This window comes from Pieris rapae, chromosome 2, assembly GCF_905147795.1.
Source record: "Pieris rapae chromosome 2, ilPieRapa1.1, whole genome shotgun sequence".
NCBI lineage: Eukaryota > Metazoa > Arthropoda > Insecta > Lepidoptera > Pieridae > Pieris > Pieris rapae.
In genome coordinates, this window is record NC_059510.1 from 1,253,228 (window position 1) to 1,273,154 (window position 19,927).

Here is a 19,927-nt window from a genome sequence, read left to right on the forward strand (position 1 = left end):
CAACACGTATTTGGTTTCATGCATGTTGATATTTCAGCTGACGGACACAAAAAGGGAAATTGTTCAGCATATAAAACCGATGAAGAATGTACAAAGCGACTTCTAATCCCTCAAAATGGCTCAAGCATGCTAAAACATTTACTTTGCTGTTTTAAATGGACTCAATAGTACAAATAAAATATCTATTTCCACTATTGAGTATTAACAAGAGAAAAGAAATTACCAATTAATTTTTAATACATAGCCTACTGTGTATATACAGGGCGTCCCACGGCGATGCCACACGGAGGGAAAGTACCTTAAATATTAATGATAGGATATTTTACTGAAAGAAGACATCGTTTAATTTTTAATAATAAGTAGAACTGCATTCACGGATTTTTTGAAAATCGCCTACCTCAACCAGGAATCGAACCCGCCAAATGTGACAGTAAAATTTCATGTATTTTATAATAGCGTTTGAAAGGGCTACTCATAAGCATTATTTTTTCCTTAATAACCTAGCATATTAAATGAAACTAAAAACATAAAATTTTACATTTTATTTAAAAAATAATAATTTACCAAATGCTCAAAATGTGATCCGTTTTTGTTGTCTGTTGTATACAAATTCTCACTCTTTTAATAATTTCTCTCCCTGCCGATTTACTTATTTTTGCATGGTTGATGTTTAAAATAATACATCTAAGTTCATTTTGTAACTTCTGCACACTGTTGTACCGGTTCATGTAAACTAAATCTTTTACATAACCCCATAAAAAAAATCGGAAAATGTTCATTAAGAAACTCGGGTGTTCTCCTACTGTTATGAGCCGGAGCCCCCATCTTGCTGGAATATGAGATTTCGTCGATCTGCATCAGGAAGATTATTAATCTCATTTCTTAAAATCTCAAGAGAAATTATTAAAAGAGTGAGAATTTGTATACAACAGACAACAACAACGGATCACATTTTGAGCATTTGATAATTATTGTTTTTTAATAAAATGTAAAATTTTATGTTTTTAGTTTCATTTAATATGCTAGGTTATTAAGGAAAAAATAATGCTTATTAGTAGCCCTTTCAAACGCTATTATAAAATACATGTAAATTTACTGTCACATTTGGCGGGTTCGATTCCCGGTTGAGGTAGGCGATTTTTAAAAAAATCCGTGAATGCAGTTCTACTTATTATTAAAAATTAAACGATGTCTTCTTTCAGTAAAATATCCTATCATTAATATTTAAGGTACTTTCCCTCCGTGTGGCATCGCCGTGGGACACCCTGTATAGTCTGTGTAAGTTATAAAGAGGTTTGCGAATTACTGTAAAACCCTTCATAACTTAAAAAGGACTGCCACTAATAGTTCTTTATTAAGGAGTCAATCGAGAGAGCTGGAGAAATTTAATTAAACGGCAAGGGACAGAAAAGTGCCTACACAAAACTTGGGCGTACTCGGCTATACTCTGTGGAACAGAGCCAATTACTTAGCGAACAGCAACATCAACGTGCCTAGTCACTCTGGGGATAGGAAACTCAGTAAATAAATATGCACATACATGAAATAGTTGAATAATTTACACAATTACTATGAAATTGGTCTTGTTACACCAGAAGTGACTGAGATCAACCGACTGAGGCTTTATAAAATAAAGTTATTAGGTCTGGAACTGTTTCATGAATGCCTTCTATGCCTGACACATGCCGTCGACTTTTTGAGTTTAAGGCAAGCCGGTTTCCAAACGATGTATTGCTTCACCGTTCGAGCGAATTTTAAATGCGCACATAGAAACTCCAATGGTGCACAGCCAGGGATCGAACCTACGACCTCAGGGATGAGAGTCACACGCTGAAGCTAGGTAAACACTGCTCTGAGGCTTCATCTAAAGTTACATTTCTATTATATTAAATGGCGGAGAGTTTATTGCCAGTTCTTCTCTTCCGTTCTACGCCCTTGGTTTGAGAACTGGCAGTAAATGTAAAATTAGAAGCATAATTAATGTATATTTCTTTTTTTTTGAAGTTCATAAGTGTACATTATGTTACCCACATGAATAAATGATTTTGAATTGAATTGAATTGAATTAAACATTAAATGATTTTTTTTAATGAGACTTTATTTAAGCCTTTACAGTATTCAATTTAAGTTACTAAAAATCAACAATTTTTTAATAAGTAAAAATATATTTTGATCACTATTTTAACATCAAATTCAAAGTAACAATGAAATGTTTATTTTATATAAAAATTTCGAAAACCAAGAAGAAACGACCGCAAAAGGAAACATAATATACTCAGTTAACCTGTGAGTTACGAGTTGTAAATCAGAACTTACTGAACCAGAACCTACCGCAAGTAATGGTTATTGCTTTTCTTGATTTATCCTTGTATAAAGTATATATAACAAACACGTATTTAGAACTCAGAGATTTTTTTTTCTTGAGAAAAAGAATACTTTTTAATATAATGCTAGCTATGAAACACTCAAAGTACAACAACAGTATTGTAGTTTTAAATTTAAAATAATACAAGTGTTTATTGTATAATAACTAATTACCTTTATAAATATATTTAATTGTTATAATTACTAATTAACTTAATTAACTTTCACGTTGCTTAATTGTATTTCTTGTGTGTTTATGCTTTATTTAATTATCAAAAAACCTTGAAACTTTCTGTACTAATAAAAATACACAATAATTACTAAGTGAAAGTTTTACTCTTCATAGACTAGGTATAGGTAGTGTTAGACACTTTCTCATGTTAAACATCCTGTTCATATATTAAGTTAAGTAGTTTAAAATTAGTTCTTAAGTCAGTTAGTAATGGATGCCGTTGTGCAGGGAAAAAATCTCAAGTTTTTTTTTAACTTTCCTGGTATCCTAATAAATATAATTAAGGCAACCGAATCTCGGGACATATTAACTAAATTTTTCTTTCAATTTTGTTTAACAAAACGTTGTGTAGACATGTGTTTAAAGCACTAAACGCTTCCGTAAAGAACTATGCTAGGGCGTACCTACTTGTGGGCAAAAGGGCAGGAGGCTCACCTCATGTTATGTAATACCGCCGCCCATGGACACTGTCAAGAAGGCAGAATAGCAGAAGGCTCGCAAGTAAATTGCCGGCCTTTTAAGAATCGGTACGCTCTTTTCTTCAAGGACTCTAAGTCGAAATGGTTCAGAAATACTTCAGTGGGCAGCTAGTTACACTACTGATGCGCGGCAAGAACTGCCTTGAAAAACGCTCAACATTCTAAAACTTAAGCCGACAACCTAAATCATAATTCTGTACTTTTCCAAATAGGCCAATGATTACACAATAACAACGTCAAGTGAGCGAAATTGCACTGACAATCGTTCAATATAAATACAGTCGGGAGTTAATCGACAAACTGTGTACGGACGTAGGCAATCTCGACCGCGGTGGCTTCAATTAAGCCGACACGAAACAATCCTTTGTGAGCCACTATAATATGCTATTTAACATAAGGTATATGTTAAATAATACGTTTTTCAGTAATAACAATCCAGCATCACTACAATCCGAAAGCCGGCAGCGCCCAACGGCGTTTGTCAATATGAGTCTACATGGTACCACATCTCATGAGCCTCTTGCCCGATTGCCCCGTTTAAAAGAATAAGGCCTCAGACTGTTTCCGTCTCTATCTAGATTTACGTTTATATATCAGCTGTCTGGATCTGCGCATGTCGATTTTTTAGTTCTTAGACGCGTTATCTTACGATGTATTCCTTGACTTTACTGCAGATTTGACGCTAGTCGTCCGGCTCTGATATTTTTTTTTATTATTTTTTTTCTCTCAAACATCACACATGACTGGGTACAATGAGACACCAATAAAATAAATGATATACACTTGGCTAATGACATGAGAACTGAAGATGGCGTAGCGCTAACCAGATAATGCAATTTCCTCTCAATCGAGTACTACTACTTCTCTTATTCAACTATAATCTCTCTAATTGTAAGCCTAGCGATCAAAACCAACGGATAAACTATAAAATTCCGTCCCATCTAGTAGACGGATGTGTGTCATTAATTGCTTTCGTTGAGAACTCATCAAATGAAGGAAACGGCCGGGAGGCCAGCTTTTAATTCTCCACTGACCTCTGATGAAACGTCTATTCATTCAGTGAAGTACAAATTTCGTATTAATAATTAAATGTACTTATTACTTACTTAAGTATAATTAATATCAATTTAATTTCTCTTCGAAATACATAAATTTAATTTCATAGTATTTGATGAGGGTTCCAAATATTTTTACTCTTTAAAGATTTACTACGTTAGATGCATTTGTATATATAATTTTTTTCATTATATTTGTCAATAATTACGTCTACTATTTAGAATTTTATAGTGTGTGCCTGAGCCGTTTTAGAGTATTTAGTGCCTGTTTAAGAACTATTGAGGCAAGGTATCGGCATCAGTCCATTTTTTCTTCCCTAACTACTTAATATATTTTTTTCAAATCCTTGCGGCTCTCAATATTGTACATGCCTTTCTTTCTGGTAAGGAGACATACTAAAGAGGTATGTACTCAGGACTTATCATTTTAGTATGAATTGTGAATCGAACCGTTCTTTGTAGTACATTTTCTGTCAAAAAACTCTTTTGTCGCTACTGCTCTTTTCGAAGACACGTTTCTTAACAGCCTTAATAGAATTTCGCAGTAATTTGGAGGGAAAGCAAGGCAAAAACGAACTTAACTCCGATGACAATAAAGCTATGTTGGTAAATATTAATATGTAACCGAAATTTGACTGTTCTGTGCTGTTAAAATTTTGACGACATAACGACAATGTATCCTATCGACTATAGCTTGTTAGACAGTTCGACCACGTACAAAGTAACTGTCAATGCCTTCGGCTGATTAACTGCATTTGCACTTGTCCCACAAAACGTAACAACGAGATGAAAAATTCAAAAATCCGCGGCAAGTTAGCCTCCTCAGTAAGCCGCCTCACGACGCCACATTGTTACAAGGTAAGTGGCGTATTATGCAAAATGGGACGTATGCAGGAGACGCACGTTCAAAATAATGCTTATGTACTATGTAAATAAGCTTTGTATAAAATGCACCGCCGGATTATATAGAGGTCAGTTGCTAACGTAGCTCGGAGTATATATATATAAACCTCGTTTTGTTTAAACAAATGAGGGATGCCCCAAATTGCGATTGAATAATTTTATTTCTCTGTTTAATACTAATATTGTGTTTCCTGCTAAATTACCATAAGATAAATAAAACTCATTAAATTAAATATTTAATCGTAATTTAAAAATTTATTAAAAAATGCTCAGCATTAAGTAATAATTGGGATAGATTAGTAGGAGGCAATAAGGCCGCCCGTTTCTCTCATTATTATTTACCCATTACTGATATTTGCAACGAAGTATCAAATAAATAATAAATTGAAAACCTAGACGAAGCCACTAACAGTGCCACATACTTTTCTTGGTCGGTATGGCGTCGCTAACATGGCTATAATAATATATAAGCATTGCCAGTAAATAAAAAATTACCATTATAAAGGCAGTAGTTAGACACGCAGGCTCATATTTAAATGTCTTAATAAAACAATGTATCTAGAAATTACAATAGATAGTTAACATTTTTACTGTAATTACAGAACATTAACAATGTCAGTGTGACATTTCAAAATGGCGATGGTAGTACCATTTTCAGACGCCTAAAAATTATGTAGCACTATACGTTTTGACACCAAAGGTTGGCAAAAATTGCGTATGTGATATTGAAGTTTAAACTGATTTTCTCACACAAATTAAGCCATTTACATAACTTAGTCAATACCAACTACTGTCAGATACGTAGTGCAGCGCACACCTAGCTCCACTGACCTAATTCTGTTATGAAACCGCTGGCCCCTTGTTGCCGAGGGAAAAATATCTCCCGCATTGATTTAATTTACATTTCCATAGTAAAATTAATATCAGCTAATTTTATTATGTAATTAATACTTAACTAATTTATAAATGTATTTAATCTATCCGGTTGGAGTTATCAATATTCAAAATTGTTAAACTGAACGCAACCACTTAACATTACCTACATAGTCTATGATTATACAGATTGTCATTTGTCAGCGTAATCTGTCATATTATTTCGTCCCTATTTGTGCTTGGAATTAATGGGGTCCGCATCTTTTGTTTAAGTCAACCCTGTTTTATTCATTTCTAATAGTTTGTAACAAAAATACATAAATTCTTCACAAACATGACGCAGATTTTTTATCCGTAACAATTTTAAATTTTCTAAGTAACACTTTGTGATTCTGAAAAGTTTTTATACCGTACATAGTAAATATTTGTCACGGAAATCTAGTAATAAATTTAGCCAACGGAAGAAAAATGATAAATTACGTAGAAAACGCAACTCGTTGCTTACCGCGAACGCTAGGCCTACTGACCTCATTACTTCGTCCAACCTTTTGTTCATGGCTTGAAAAATATGCCTGCATTGATTAACTTAACTTGCAATTATGTATATGCAATATGAGTGCTATGTACATATGGCCCTCGCTCACCTCGTTTTGTACTCAAGCGAAAATATAATACATGTCGCTTGAGAATTACTGTTTTATTTATATTAAAATAATTTTCTTCTTTATGAATCATAAGAGCATTTTATACATCTCATTCGATTTAGGTATCTGTGTGCCATTTATTTATTTACAACCCATGCATGGCCAAACTCAGACTAATAACAACATAAAACCACAATAAAAAACAGTTAGTTTATTAACAAAATTGCCTTAATGCTATCCTCTAATCCCCGCCAAGTATACCCTCAAATCACAGTATACTAACTACTACTAACTACTCCCATACGCTTCACAAATAGGTCGCTCTCCGGTGAAGACTTGAGAACCCATCAAGTAGCGAGAGTAACGGAGGAATGGGAGCTTGTTAAGGATGGACACTGCGAGCGGAACGCACAGAAAAAGGGTAATGTTTCTGGCAGCGGTAATAATTGTCCGGAAAGTACAGACTTATGATTTCACCCAGCAAGTATGCGCTTTCCGTTTCGTTTTTAACGCTTAAACCAATCCTGACCACAGCCCCTACGAAGCTCTAATGAATTATACCCTAATACCCCAATCATGAACTTAGTAGGGTAGGAGTAAAAAAATGCACCTTCTTTTATACAAATTTCTAAGGAACTTCTTTTGCACCCTTTCAATGTATGGCATAGTCCTCCTCGAAATCCCGCCATTAATGATTACACTGTACCACTCTCAAATGTCTTCCTCTTTTTCGTTTATGTACCTTGTGTACCAGTTTAATACTTTTCTGTTCCTCTTGCCATGTGCCCCGCTCATGTGCACCTGTTATTTTTTTATTGTAACATAGATCGTCATACATCTTTATGTCCTTAAATTCACAAATCAGTTGCTAAGCATTTAATAAATATTGTTATCTAGATGACACTTCAACTCTAATAACCCAAATGTATACAACACAGCAAAAGCGGTAATGTTTTTCTTGTATTTAGATACTAAAGTAAATTCTAAAGCAAGTAGTATACATTTCAATAAATTCTTTTCTCGCTGTCCAACTGCTGTAAAGCATTCAAAGCTTCAGTTACTAGAATAAATTCACGTTTATTTTTCTTCTTAATAATTTAAACTTTGGGTGACGCTTAGAACTAATCAATAACAGACATACATATTAGGGACCATTCAAGTGTTACGTTAACACATTTACTGCAATTTACCCCACCCCCCACCCCTCTCCTGTTTCTCTTGTCAGCAAAAGTAAGCAAAGCTTTGAAAAATAAAAAAACCTGAACTTTTTGTAGGAATCCTCGGAAATTCATCAAGTATAGACCACGTGTGGTTTATGTGTGTAAAAAGTAAATAATTACTGTTGACGTAATGACCAAATAAGAAAATCAAAGACACCCCCCTCCCCCCTACAGTGCTTACGTAATACTTGAACTGCCCCTTATGCGTTTCTAACCATCAGTAAACCTGAGGTGTAATATGAGATTCTGACGACGAAAATATAATCTTCTTTGATCACAAGAAAATTAGTCAAGCGCGTATAATTTCCCGCACCTCTAACGGGGCATGAGACCTTTCTGTTTTTATTTTAACATCGTCTGCTGACTAGGGCGAAGTGTGTAAAACAAAAGACGAATCAGTAGAGTGTTTCGTTTCATTTTGATTGTTTTACAGTCCAATCCCAAGCACAATGCACAATTGCACAACACCGCTTCATACACCCATATTAATCAAACAAAATTCACCATCAATTCGTCTTTTCTTTTTTCATTATCAGCCCTACCATCTTTACGTTCATCGTTATTTGTTGACCCTGCAATATCCTGGTATCCACGAGATTAAAAAGATTGTTTCGTTATTGATATAAATTCTATAATTCTTGTTCCAACCAAGTTGCAATACAAAAACACCTAAGTAAGTACTAGAATATAAATAATTTAATTATAAATTCTGAAATCAAAACGAGCTTAATTAGAACAGCGGCCTCAAGACGCAAAACCAAGGAGTTATTTTGAACGCAAACTGAGACAGGCAGGTGAGATTAAACAACTGAGTTTGCAACTTAAATAACGTCAAAACGTTAATCTTTAGATTAGACTATGGAAACTTAAGCCCTGGATGAGATTTAACTTTGCAGCAATGTATTTATCTACTACATCTTGAGATGATTGTATGTGTATAATTTGTCTCCAGCTGCATAATAAAAAAAAATTTCACGCCCCCTTCGGGTATATATTTACTAAACACTTACAAAGAATTATTAAAACCTTTCCTCTTTGTAGAATGATTTTATTTTCGGAAGAGGCACAAATTCAAGAGAAAAACAATCGATTCCAGGCCTTAATTACGTACAAATAAACATAAAATAGTGAAGTTTTCATACAAATTAAAAATCTATACATAAATATCAGTAAATACATAATTTCAGCATAAACAAATAGAAAGCAAAAATCAGGCGGTGGCCATATTTTGTTTATTTGCCGCCCACCGCCCGCCCGCCCGCCGTCTCACCAAGGTCGATGCCCTATCACTCGCCACTGGTTTCATCTAGCGTTGTTTGTCCGATAAATTATGCATCTAACGTGACTTAAATACAGTTGTAAATAAAGGGTTTAACTTAACAACCAATTTAAGCGGGCACAAAAATATAATATATAATGTTGCGAAAAATTTCAGTAATTCCTTATTATAATTATTCCTTGAACTGTGAAGACACCTTCCTTCCTTCAGAGTTAAAAGAATGGAGATAATTTTATTCAATTAAAAATTAAGTTTTATAAAGTACTTAGGTATTTAGTTTTAAAAAAGCGATCAGTATATCTATGGAGTAGCATAGCATAAAATTTTATGTAATTGTATCAACTAAAAAAGTGGGCGAGAAAAAATAAAGTACGGCGAAACGGAATAAAAAAATAATAAGTCAAGAATTACCGCTAAGTTGTCGATCGGCACGTATATTTTGATCAGGGCATAATACATTAGAATAAAAAAAGAACCCCCTATATAGCGCATTACCCCACTACTTACGAAACATTTTTTTCACGTTACTCAGTAAATACATAACGTTAAATATTTTATTTAGTACAAAGGAGAGTAGTATAGCTGAATGGTGAACACTTTCCCGAAAGTTACGACAGCACAAATCAAATGAAGTGCCTATTTGTTTATTTGGTATGCCGACAACTATATATTACTTACTGTGAAGTGTTTACGGAAACATATTTTTACATAGAATAAAAATTTCCTATGTCCTAACAACATAATTTTTTATAAGTACCATAAGCCATATTATTTATTTCGTTATCTTACAGCTAACATCAATTATATATATATAACAAAACAATTATACTAAAGATATAGCCAAAGATGAAATATAAAAAGTTTCAAACATTTAAGTACGAAAGGAAAAAATCAATAATTATTTAATAAATTCAACTAAGTTAAATACGTAATATGACGGTATGAAAGCAAGGGTAGACTCATGATGCAGATGATTAAACGGTATGGATATTCTTAATAAACCTTTGAAGTACCTTATATTCTGTGATAGCTAAAACAATTCAATACTTTAATAGTGGTCGTTATATGTCCGGGCTACGCGATACAAAACTGACACAAGACTAATAGTACTTTGACCTTGAAACCGCCACTTACTCATTCACTGATACAAAGACGCTTTGCACATAGGACCTTTTTCAGTTTAAATCACTTATCAGCGTCACGATCCCAAAACAATGATAGGGACAATTACGCGCGATTGTCTCCTTCATAAACATCTATTTGTCCTAGGCGCGACGGACAGCCCCATGTGCAGAGGCTGTTTCAGCGCAGAGGAATCAGTCACCCACGTAGTCCTAGAATGCGAGGCTGTGGCTAGGTAACGAACGGAAATCCTCGGAACAGTGAGGTCGCTCCGTGTAGCCTGTGAAGTGCCCAGGAGACTTCTGTGCTTCTGGAAGGTTCTAGGCTGGCTAAAGTAGCCAGGGCTTTACGCAAAACGGACCAAATTTGAGTCTAGTTGCGGAAATTGAGTCCACCTACCTAATGTCTTATAAGCGTCACGCTACAGAGAGGCATAAAATCATAATTATCTAATATTTACCAACACAATTGATGTCAAGGTTAATTTTAAAATAAAAATTGCAGTTAGTTAAAGTTATACGTCTCGAATTACATAAAAATGAGTTCTACCAGTTACTTCGAAACATTGCGAAAAATATTACGAAGTGAAACTCATTGTTTTTCATTTGTCCCTAGGCTTACTTAATCTTGGCAGCGTTATTTACATCGGATGAATCATTATCAAGAGCCGGTGACCGCAACGTCTGACGGCCTCTCCGACCCATTCACTGCATTTAATCACTCTATCATGTATTAAACAAAAATTGTGGCTCACTGCCATCGTCATTATGAATCGAGCTATTTAGCCCCGTCTGAGTTTTATATATATTCAAACTTGTTTCTATTAAATGATTGTGTAAGTATAATAACATACTTAAATAGCTCGTTATCATTACATTTATACATTATATTTCCTGTCATAACGAATTCGTACAATTGACGTAGAAATAATACTAACAAGTATTACTTAGTTAAATTAAAGATTTCATATAGATTTCGTAATTCACAAAGGATATTAAAAAAGTAATTTATGTGTGAAAACAATTTTTTCGCCTCGCGCAAGACTTTGGTTAAGATTTATTTACACACATATATATATATATATATATGTGTGTAAATAAATCTGTATCTATTTATATATATGTGTGTAAATAATCTGCATATGTATGACCTTGGTTTCGCCCGTATTAATTCGGACGAATTAAATATTTTATACCTCAGACTTCGTCCTTTAAAAAAATGAGTCACATTGAAACGAAACAAAGTAGTAAATAACAAAGATTGGTGTACACTGCGTGCCGAGACATGGCCAGCGAAGCGTGATCGCCTTCAAGGCTCTACGATTTAGAAGCCTTCAGTGATTTCTATTATATAAAATCGTGAAACGCCTCGACCCGGTCAGCGAGTAATACCTAATACTATTTGTATTTCTAGTAAATCTATACAGATATATAAAAATGAATCCCTTGGTCAAGGTATCACGCGTGAACGGCTGGACTGATTTCGCTTAGTCTTTTTTGTTGTGTTTGTTATAGACAGAAGGTTCTTATGAAATAAAAAAATGAAGAAAATTTACGAAAACTTAACCACCATATTAAGTAATTCTAACTTTTGTTACAAAAGAAAAAATTTCGTATCTTTCAAAACTTTATTGAAATTTGATATTGCATTAAGTACATCTTTATATTTATATACACACATATGTCACGGAACTCCTCATTTAAAATGGATGGACCAATTTTGTTTTGACCAATTTTTGTGTTTGGGTCCCCTGGATAGTTTACATTCATTCGAATTATTTATTTATACTGCAACCTTGATATTTTCTTAATAATTCATAATTGTAACGAACCCACCTTTGTGTGTATATATATATTCGTAGTTAAGTATATAATTTATTTAAACTAAACTATATACATACATTTATCACAAGGCATTTCCTGTTACGTATATAATATAGAGGTCAGATACATAAGGCAAACCACATACTTATTTAAGTACTCAATCGTAATCAAAATAACACCATAACCTGCAAGTCATATATGACTGTTCGCCATTATTAATATCAACATAATTTTAATTCTCCAGTTCCTTGTCTAATGCATTAGCAATATGAGGTTCAAACGCTACGAAGAGGGCCGCACAATGGCCTGACAGGGGTTTTGAGTGAAACAACCGCCCTCAGTGACGTCAATGCTCTTCAAACTGATATCCCATTCAAGGATTATCGGGAACAAGGCAGCCACTGCAACTGGCACCATTGCTGAGCTTTATAACTATCAATAACGGACTTGCATAGATTAACTTTTATATCACGGTTAATTAAAAACCGTATGTAGTTTTTTAAATATGGACCATTTATTTATTTATCCTTTATTTAAATACAAAAACATACACATAACAAAAATAAAAAAAAACAGTTTACAAAAAATATACGACAACGAGCGACCTTATCGCTTACCAGCGATTTCTTCCATGCAACCCTAATGTGAAAAGTTACTGGTTCTTAATACAATTTTAAACGTACAGTGGAAAATACCTTGCCCTTCAGTTAACGACACGGGATAAAGCGTCAAAGTCGGCTTTGGTTTAGCTTTTCTTTCATACAAAGATACACTCTACATAACATTACACCCACCCTTCATAACCACAATAATTAAATACTAAAAAGTACGCTTTAAATTGCCGAAATAATTTCTTTCTGCTAAGCTGTCGCTTTATTGTCCTATCCGGTAAATTCAATGTCGGAATTATACTTACGTACAGTACTTTTAAGAAATCCGTTGTTTGGTTTACAATTTGGGATTGCTTGCAAGTGCCATCACGAAGATGCCTCAATACCGCTAGCCATGAACAAAATAAGTAAAAACATAATTTACTGGTGCAGTAAAAGACGTTAGAAGAACAAACAGATTATACGCTATAAGTAGCGTTCAAATACGAATAGCTTTTTATGTAATTAATATCATTCAAAATTATTTTTTCTTTCTCTCTCTATCTCTTTCTATTTAACGACAACTCTTTATAACTTCAAAATGTACACAGTGCTTTGGGTGTCGTTTTAAAGGGTATACACTGTATTATAAAAATTTACATTAAGTACTATGTTGTGTTCGAACCAGATTTAACTCAATACAAAGACTTACTAGATATAAATTTATTAAAATATTGTCGAAAAAATAAAAATGTTATTAAGAAAATAACCATCCCTATTTAAGAAGTACTTAATTATATAAATATAAATATTTAACAACTTTATATATATTTAACCTGTAATCACCCAGCTAACGGTCTAAATTCATCAAATTAGACGCTCTATTAAAAATAATAAGCTTGTTACTGATACTGAAAAAGGACATAAAATATTAATTAGCATTGGCCAGGAAAACCACAGCCGGATGTTGGTTATAGATAATGATACAGAAACTTCAAATTTTTATTCAGGAACTACATATTTTAACTTTTTTAGTTAATAGTATGTAAATGCCAGGTAAACAAATGAAGTTTGACAGTAAGTATCAAATTTAAAAAATTCTCTGTCATATTTGTGAATATTTTATAAATGGATTGGACAATATTACCAATTACAGTCATTCATACAGTTAAATTGATGATGATTGCGTCTCTTTCTGTCTAGTTGTGTTTATGCTATGTTAAAAAGAGAGATACTTTAGGTTTTTAGGAATGAATAATATCTCTTAGAATGAATAAAAATTCAATTACATAATTGGGAAATAAATATAATTATAATAACAAAATAAAATAATATGCAACGTATACGTTACGAAACGGAACTATTCGAAGCGACATACTTAAGTAAGTCTCAAATCTCGTGAGTTTTGTAATTTTTCTATCTATAGAATGCTCTCTTTCCGTTGTATTCAGATAAGTTTAATGCCCCCATAAAATAAAACTGCGTACATTTGTATCGCTATGAGATAATTTGACGTAGCCAAGGCGAGAGCCATGACACATTTTTCGATAAAAATGCTATTCATATGAAAAAAATTCTGTACGAGTGAATTTCTATTACAAATTCGCAAGTAAGTATATATTAAATAGTTCTTAACCACGATTAGTACGTAAAGATTACATGATTAAATAGTTTAGTATTTGTGTACTGTCCAACAACGTCGACCTTAGATCAGATATGTAATGACATATACCTTATCTATAGTAAAATTTGGCAACCTTATCTCCACCGAACCAAGAAAACCAACATACTAAATACCAACCAGAGACACAGTTTATCAGTGCTATCCCAACAAAATTACCGGCGGTAAGCAATTTTAATGGATTTTACAATTACAGAGGCAGGTAACTGCACGCACAGTTGACGCATCCTGCGCGCGCGCAGTCTGTGACGGTGCCCGTACGTTGAACCGTCGAGGTCACGACCACGCGGTGACGTGATATGCCTACAGACATACAGCATGCTGTTACTAATCAACCTCTACACATCCGGTCCAATGATTCAATATTTGAGTCTAGTAACACTAATATCGATTATTTAAGAAATTAATCAAGCTGCATACAGATAAATTATACTTTAAAACTATATCCAACACATTTCTAGATTCCATTATCATTCTGCTAAAACCAACCTAGGAGTGCAGGCACCTCTCGTTCGAATTCTACTATATTGAATATAAGTAGTGGTAATTTTATTTCATTGTGTGTTTGTCTTATCTTGTATATTTTTTAATTGTATTTTTTTAATTCTTATATTTTGCAAAACTTACGATTTTACGACGATTTATCATACACCACCACACAAGTAAAACAATGATTTATTTGCCTTAAATTATCCTAATTGCTTGCTTTTCTTAACAGATTACGTGTAATTACTCCCATGTACACGGAGTACTTATTATTCATAATACAATCGTCTGCATAACAAAAATAATCATTGTAATTGAAACGAGCGAGTCTGGCCGGTGAGATCTTTGTAAAACTCTTCTTAATTTTTTACTACAGCAATAATTATTTTCGTCTCGGTATTTTGTCGTGCAGAAGCTGAAATCAGTCTAGGGCGAAAATTACAGTAGGTACGAATACTTCACTCGAAATAAAATTAAAATATATTTTCTCTTATTGCGTTCAGCCCGCTACAGTTTTTAAGTGGGAGACTGAAAATGCAGCTACGGATAGTAGGCAGAATAGGGTGTAAACTTATATTGATAATTTGAAACCGAGCTACCAGAACAAGGACAATTATATTATATGTTTTTCGTTACATGTCACATACAGTCAAAATATATTAAAACGACATCAAAGGGAATTATATTTAAAAAACCGATATTCATAATAGCCGATGACGTTTTTATTAAGAACCTAATACTTTTACCCGCCGGGAAGTTTGTGTTTGGTCCGGGATGTTGTAAACGATGACGGTTTTGACTGTATATAGTTTTATTTTATTTATTATTTACTCTACTCCCTTGCCATCGTGTCCAGGGACTTTTTCTATCTCACAATTTTTTTATCATTGCCTCCAATACACTTTTTCACGAATGACGTGCTACGCGTCGGGAAATACGCCCCGGCTACATCGGTAATATTTTTATTTACAATATTCATGACTGTATATAGTTGTAACGGATTCTCTCAACTTCAGTAACAATCGACGGATCTAAGCAATTTGAATCACAAGAGCATTGGTCGGGGCAATTACCTTGTGCCGTTACTTTATCCTGCATAGCTAAAAGCCGCCATTTTTTAAATAAAATTTACTTAGCAGCCAAATTGATACATATCGACTACAGCTCTTCGCTCCTTAGTACTAAACTCATCTATACTATCTATACTAATATTATAAAGAGGAAAGACTTGTATGAGAGTATGTTTGTAACGAATAGGCTCAAAAAGTACCGGATAAAATGCTATATTTAAAGGCCACATTATTACTACTTAAACTACAATAATGTTAACCAAGGTGTCAAAAATTCCTATAAAACATCTTTCATCGCATGCTTTAAATTCAAAAATGTTTAAATAATTTATATCCACCCTTGCGAAGCCGGGACAGGCCGCTAGTATATATAATAATTTAACACATTTTACAACAAGGAAAAAATATTTAAATTACAAAAATAAACCGTGTTCGTGTGGAAAAATGTACAATAATTTTGTTATACGTGAAGTAGGTCATTCCACTCCGCGACTGAATTAGTCACTTACAAAGGAACAGGGATGTGAGTAGAAATAATTTCTGGACCAGTAGAGGACACAAATGAAGTGGCATCATATTTTCATCGCCTATTTCATTGTGAACGAATAAAAACATAAATTACATCAATTTCTTAATGATTACAGACTTTCTTTTGCAGCTCAAAACAGCAAAACTCGGTTATATCGTTGAAAGCCCTTTTATCTTTTTAGCCTTTTAGCCATTATCAGGATATTGATCTATTCCACCTCAAAAAAAAGTTGACAAGAAGTACTTGAAGAAGCGGGAAGACTTTGATTTTGTTTAAGTATTGAATTTAAATTCTAAGCATTATTTGTTGTTTCAAATATTGAAATTCAGTTTTCTTTAGTTTGTTTTTAAATGCATCTTTGTTTGCATTTATGTACTAGCTTGTTTTCTGTTTCATATGCATAATATATGCAATACATTATGCATATGAAACAATAGTTTATCAATGTAATCTGTTTTGGCTTTCTGTATTGTCTTAGTGTTTTGTCTTATAATACATATAAGTATAAGCTGTAAGATTACTTTTTTAATCGAATGATTAAATTAATCAAATGCTTACAATACTTATAAAAACATTTTAATAACCAAACGTCATAGGCTTTTCATGTTCTATTTCGATGCGTCTATACGGAACTAATAAAATTATCAATATTATCTTTCAAAAATCTCGCAGCATCTTTATGCAATTCGCAATCTGCCCCTCGCCTGACCGATACTCGAGTCGAAACAACGGTACTTCGTTTAAGTAGCTTTTTGTGCGCGTCAAGCAGGTTCGTTGGTGACTTCGGCGAATGAATCACTTAAGCCGAAAGCAAACTGAGTATAAGGTGTCAACTGTGTCAGCAGTTGACTTTGTAAGGCGATACGAGATTCGTATAGCCAGCGATTTTTAATAAAAAGGGCCTTGCTAAGAAAGACATGCTTATACATAAGATCGTATTTTATTTAAAATAGTAGTTATGATAAAAGTTGAAGCAGACTTTGTAACTCAAACTAATATTAACAAGTAAGTGATACTAATAATTATATAGAGTATAGGCTAAGTAAAAATTATCATTTGATCTCATGAAAGATAAAAATCGGAAAATAATTGTAGAATAATTATGCTCTCCAATCACTGTACAGTTATTGCCATTAAACCATATAAAGTTTTACAGCTAATCAAACTCGCAAATATCTAGACGCGTAGGCGTGGCTACAGTGATTCAGAACTGGTTTCATGACTTTAGCCAATTCATTGAGCATTGATACTGTATGTGAAAGTGGAACAAGAATAATGGACCGTCATATTTGACAATGAGGATGTGCACTGCTTTGTGGGTAAATTACAAAGCCAATGTGTTTCATCTTATAAATTAAATTAAATTCCTGCAAATCTCTTTGTTTGTTGTTTTTTGTTCCTACTTGCCTCAATAACATTTCTTTTAGTCTTTTGTGAAAACCACCTTAAAAATGTTTAGTCGAGAATTGTACCACAACTTCTAGTCAGAAAATTATAAAATAATTATATTTTAATATGAGCCTAAGTATTTGTATTGAAGTTTATACTGTAAGGCAACAATTATAAGAGTTTTTACCCCATAGTTGTTAAATTAGATATTGTAACATCTGTAAATACTGCACTGACCTAATATAACAAATAGACTTCATTAATATTGACTTTGGTTATTATCAATAAACCTCTGCTGTTGTAATTTCTGTGCAATTGATATAAATATTTATTTATATTTCAATAAGACTATAAATAAAATGCCCTTGTATTAACCTTGAACAACTAAGGGACAGTGAACAATTATAAATTAGACTGCATTAGCAATTACAGCAAACAAATTTTATCAGCATAATATTGAAACAACAATCAATTTTGTGTTAGTACAACAAAGTAGAGGAACCTCAGCAATAATAACTTTTAAATAAGTAGGTTTTAATATCCAGAATTAAATAATTACAACAGCTGTACAATCATTAAGTACAAAATAGTTTTAGTTGGTATATTTTTTAAATACAAAATAAGTATGTTTTCTTTCTGTAGAATGTAACATACATTTTCCCCAACACACAACATACATTTTTCAACATTAGATCAGTATATTTTACAAACTTTACATTTCAAAATACATACTTGCATTGTTCAGAGTTTGTATATTATTATTGATAAAATCTCTCTCACTCTGTCAACCTTATGGTGGGAGATCAACTTAAATATAGAATTTATGTAGGACTTAAATTTGCAGTAAAACAATGATTATTGTGGGATAAAAAGGAATTATGAAAAAGGATGACTACCTGAGTAAGCATAAAGAAAACAAAATCAGAAATGTATCTGCCCAATGTTTTATAATAAGAGAAGACTTTTACTTAATTGTATTAGAAGCTTCTTTATATAAGTTTAAAAAAGTTGTTGGTTCAACCTTGATATTAATTATTACAGGATAATATATATAGTTTTGTTGCTCTAGTTTTCAAAATTTCTGTTACATTTCAGTATCTTACTTCTTTTTAAAATACAGTTTAATATTACACTTTTAATTTAAGTTGGTATGAAGCACATAGATTATTAGTGTGAGCTCCAAAATTACAGAATGAATGATCTAACCAACTAATTCTGAAAATTGTACGGTCAGAATAACAAGTTGATTCATCAGTGATTGCCACATAATTGTATACCTATACAAGTGTACATAAGTGTTGATTATACAGATATAACTTACCACTCTCTATGTAAGGCAGGGCAAGTAGTAGAAAAATTGTGTATCCAATTTCACTAAACATTGTCGCTTACAAACAAACACTTTAGGTAGCACTAAGTCATTGCACACAGCTGATTTTAAAACCACACAAAACCTTTGTCTGTTTTCGATAGAAACGCATGCGCGCACAAACAATATTTTTTTATTTACATTACAACCGATAATCCTCACACATTATATCTAAATTCACAGCACACTTATTAACAATTCATCTTCTTATAACGAAATTGCAGCTTTGCTTTGTTGAAACAAATAACAACAACTATTTTTCTTTCACTAACAAATTAACTAATAACATAACTTGCACGACGTTATAATGGAAAATCAATGGCTTTACTAGAATGCATCGTGTTTAATTAAAAATTATTGTTTTACCGCACAATAAACTTAACAATCAAATAAAACAGTAATTTCGGTAGTTTGCCATATCTTGACTGACATATTGGATTTATGTCGGACAGCGGACTACGAGTCTGTGTTACCACTTAACAGTTAACGACTTACAATTTTTTTGATTTTGTAAAGAATTCAATGTTCGTGTTAAGTTTCATTCATTCTATAATTTCTTTCTTTATATTAAAATGCATAATAGACACTTTTTCCTACTTGCTTAATTTTCTTTTAATTAACTTGAATAAAATATACATTGGATATATATTTTATTTAACAAACATTATTTCACGAAAAGATACAATGGCTTTTATTTCAAATTTTATTTATTAACATTTAGTATGTGTTCTTAGTTTTATATTTTACCTGTCACAAAATCAAAACACACCACGCTGGTCACCCTACCGAGGGTTTCTTGAATAAAAATATTTTTGTACT

At 32.8% G+C, this 19,927-nt stretch overlaps 1 protein-coding gene across 1 annotated transcript in view; it reads right to left on the bottom strand.

Moving 5' to 3' along the window:
* Positions 1-19,575, bottom strand: part of LOC110995601 (disintegrin and metalloproteinase domain-containing protein 10) — an 87,580-nt gene extending 68,005 nt beyond the window's left edge. Inside the window, exon 1 of the mRNA XM_022262850.2 lies at positions 19,061-19,575. Coding sequence (XP_022118542.2) covers positions 19,061-19,121 — 61 coding nt within the window. The 5' untranslated portion in view covers positions 19,122-19,575. The remainder of the gene's footprint in view (positions 1-19,060) is intronic.
* Positions 19,576-19,927: the final 352 nt, after the last annotated feature.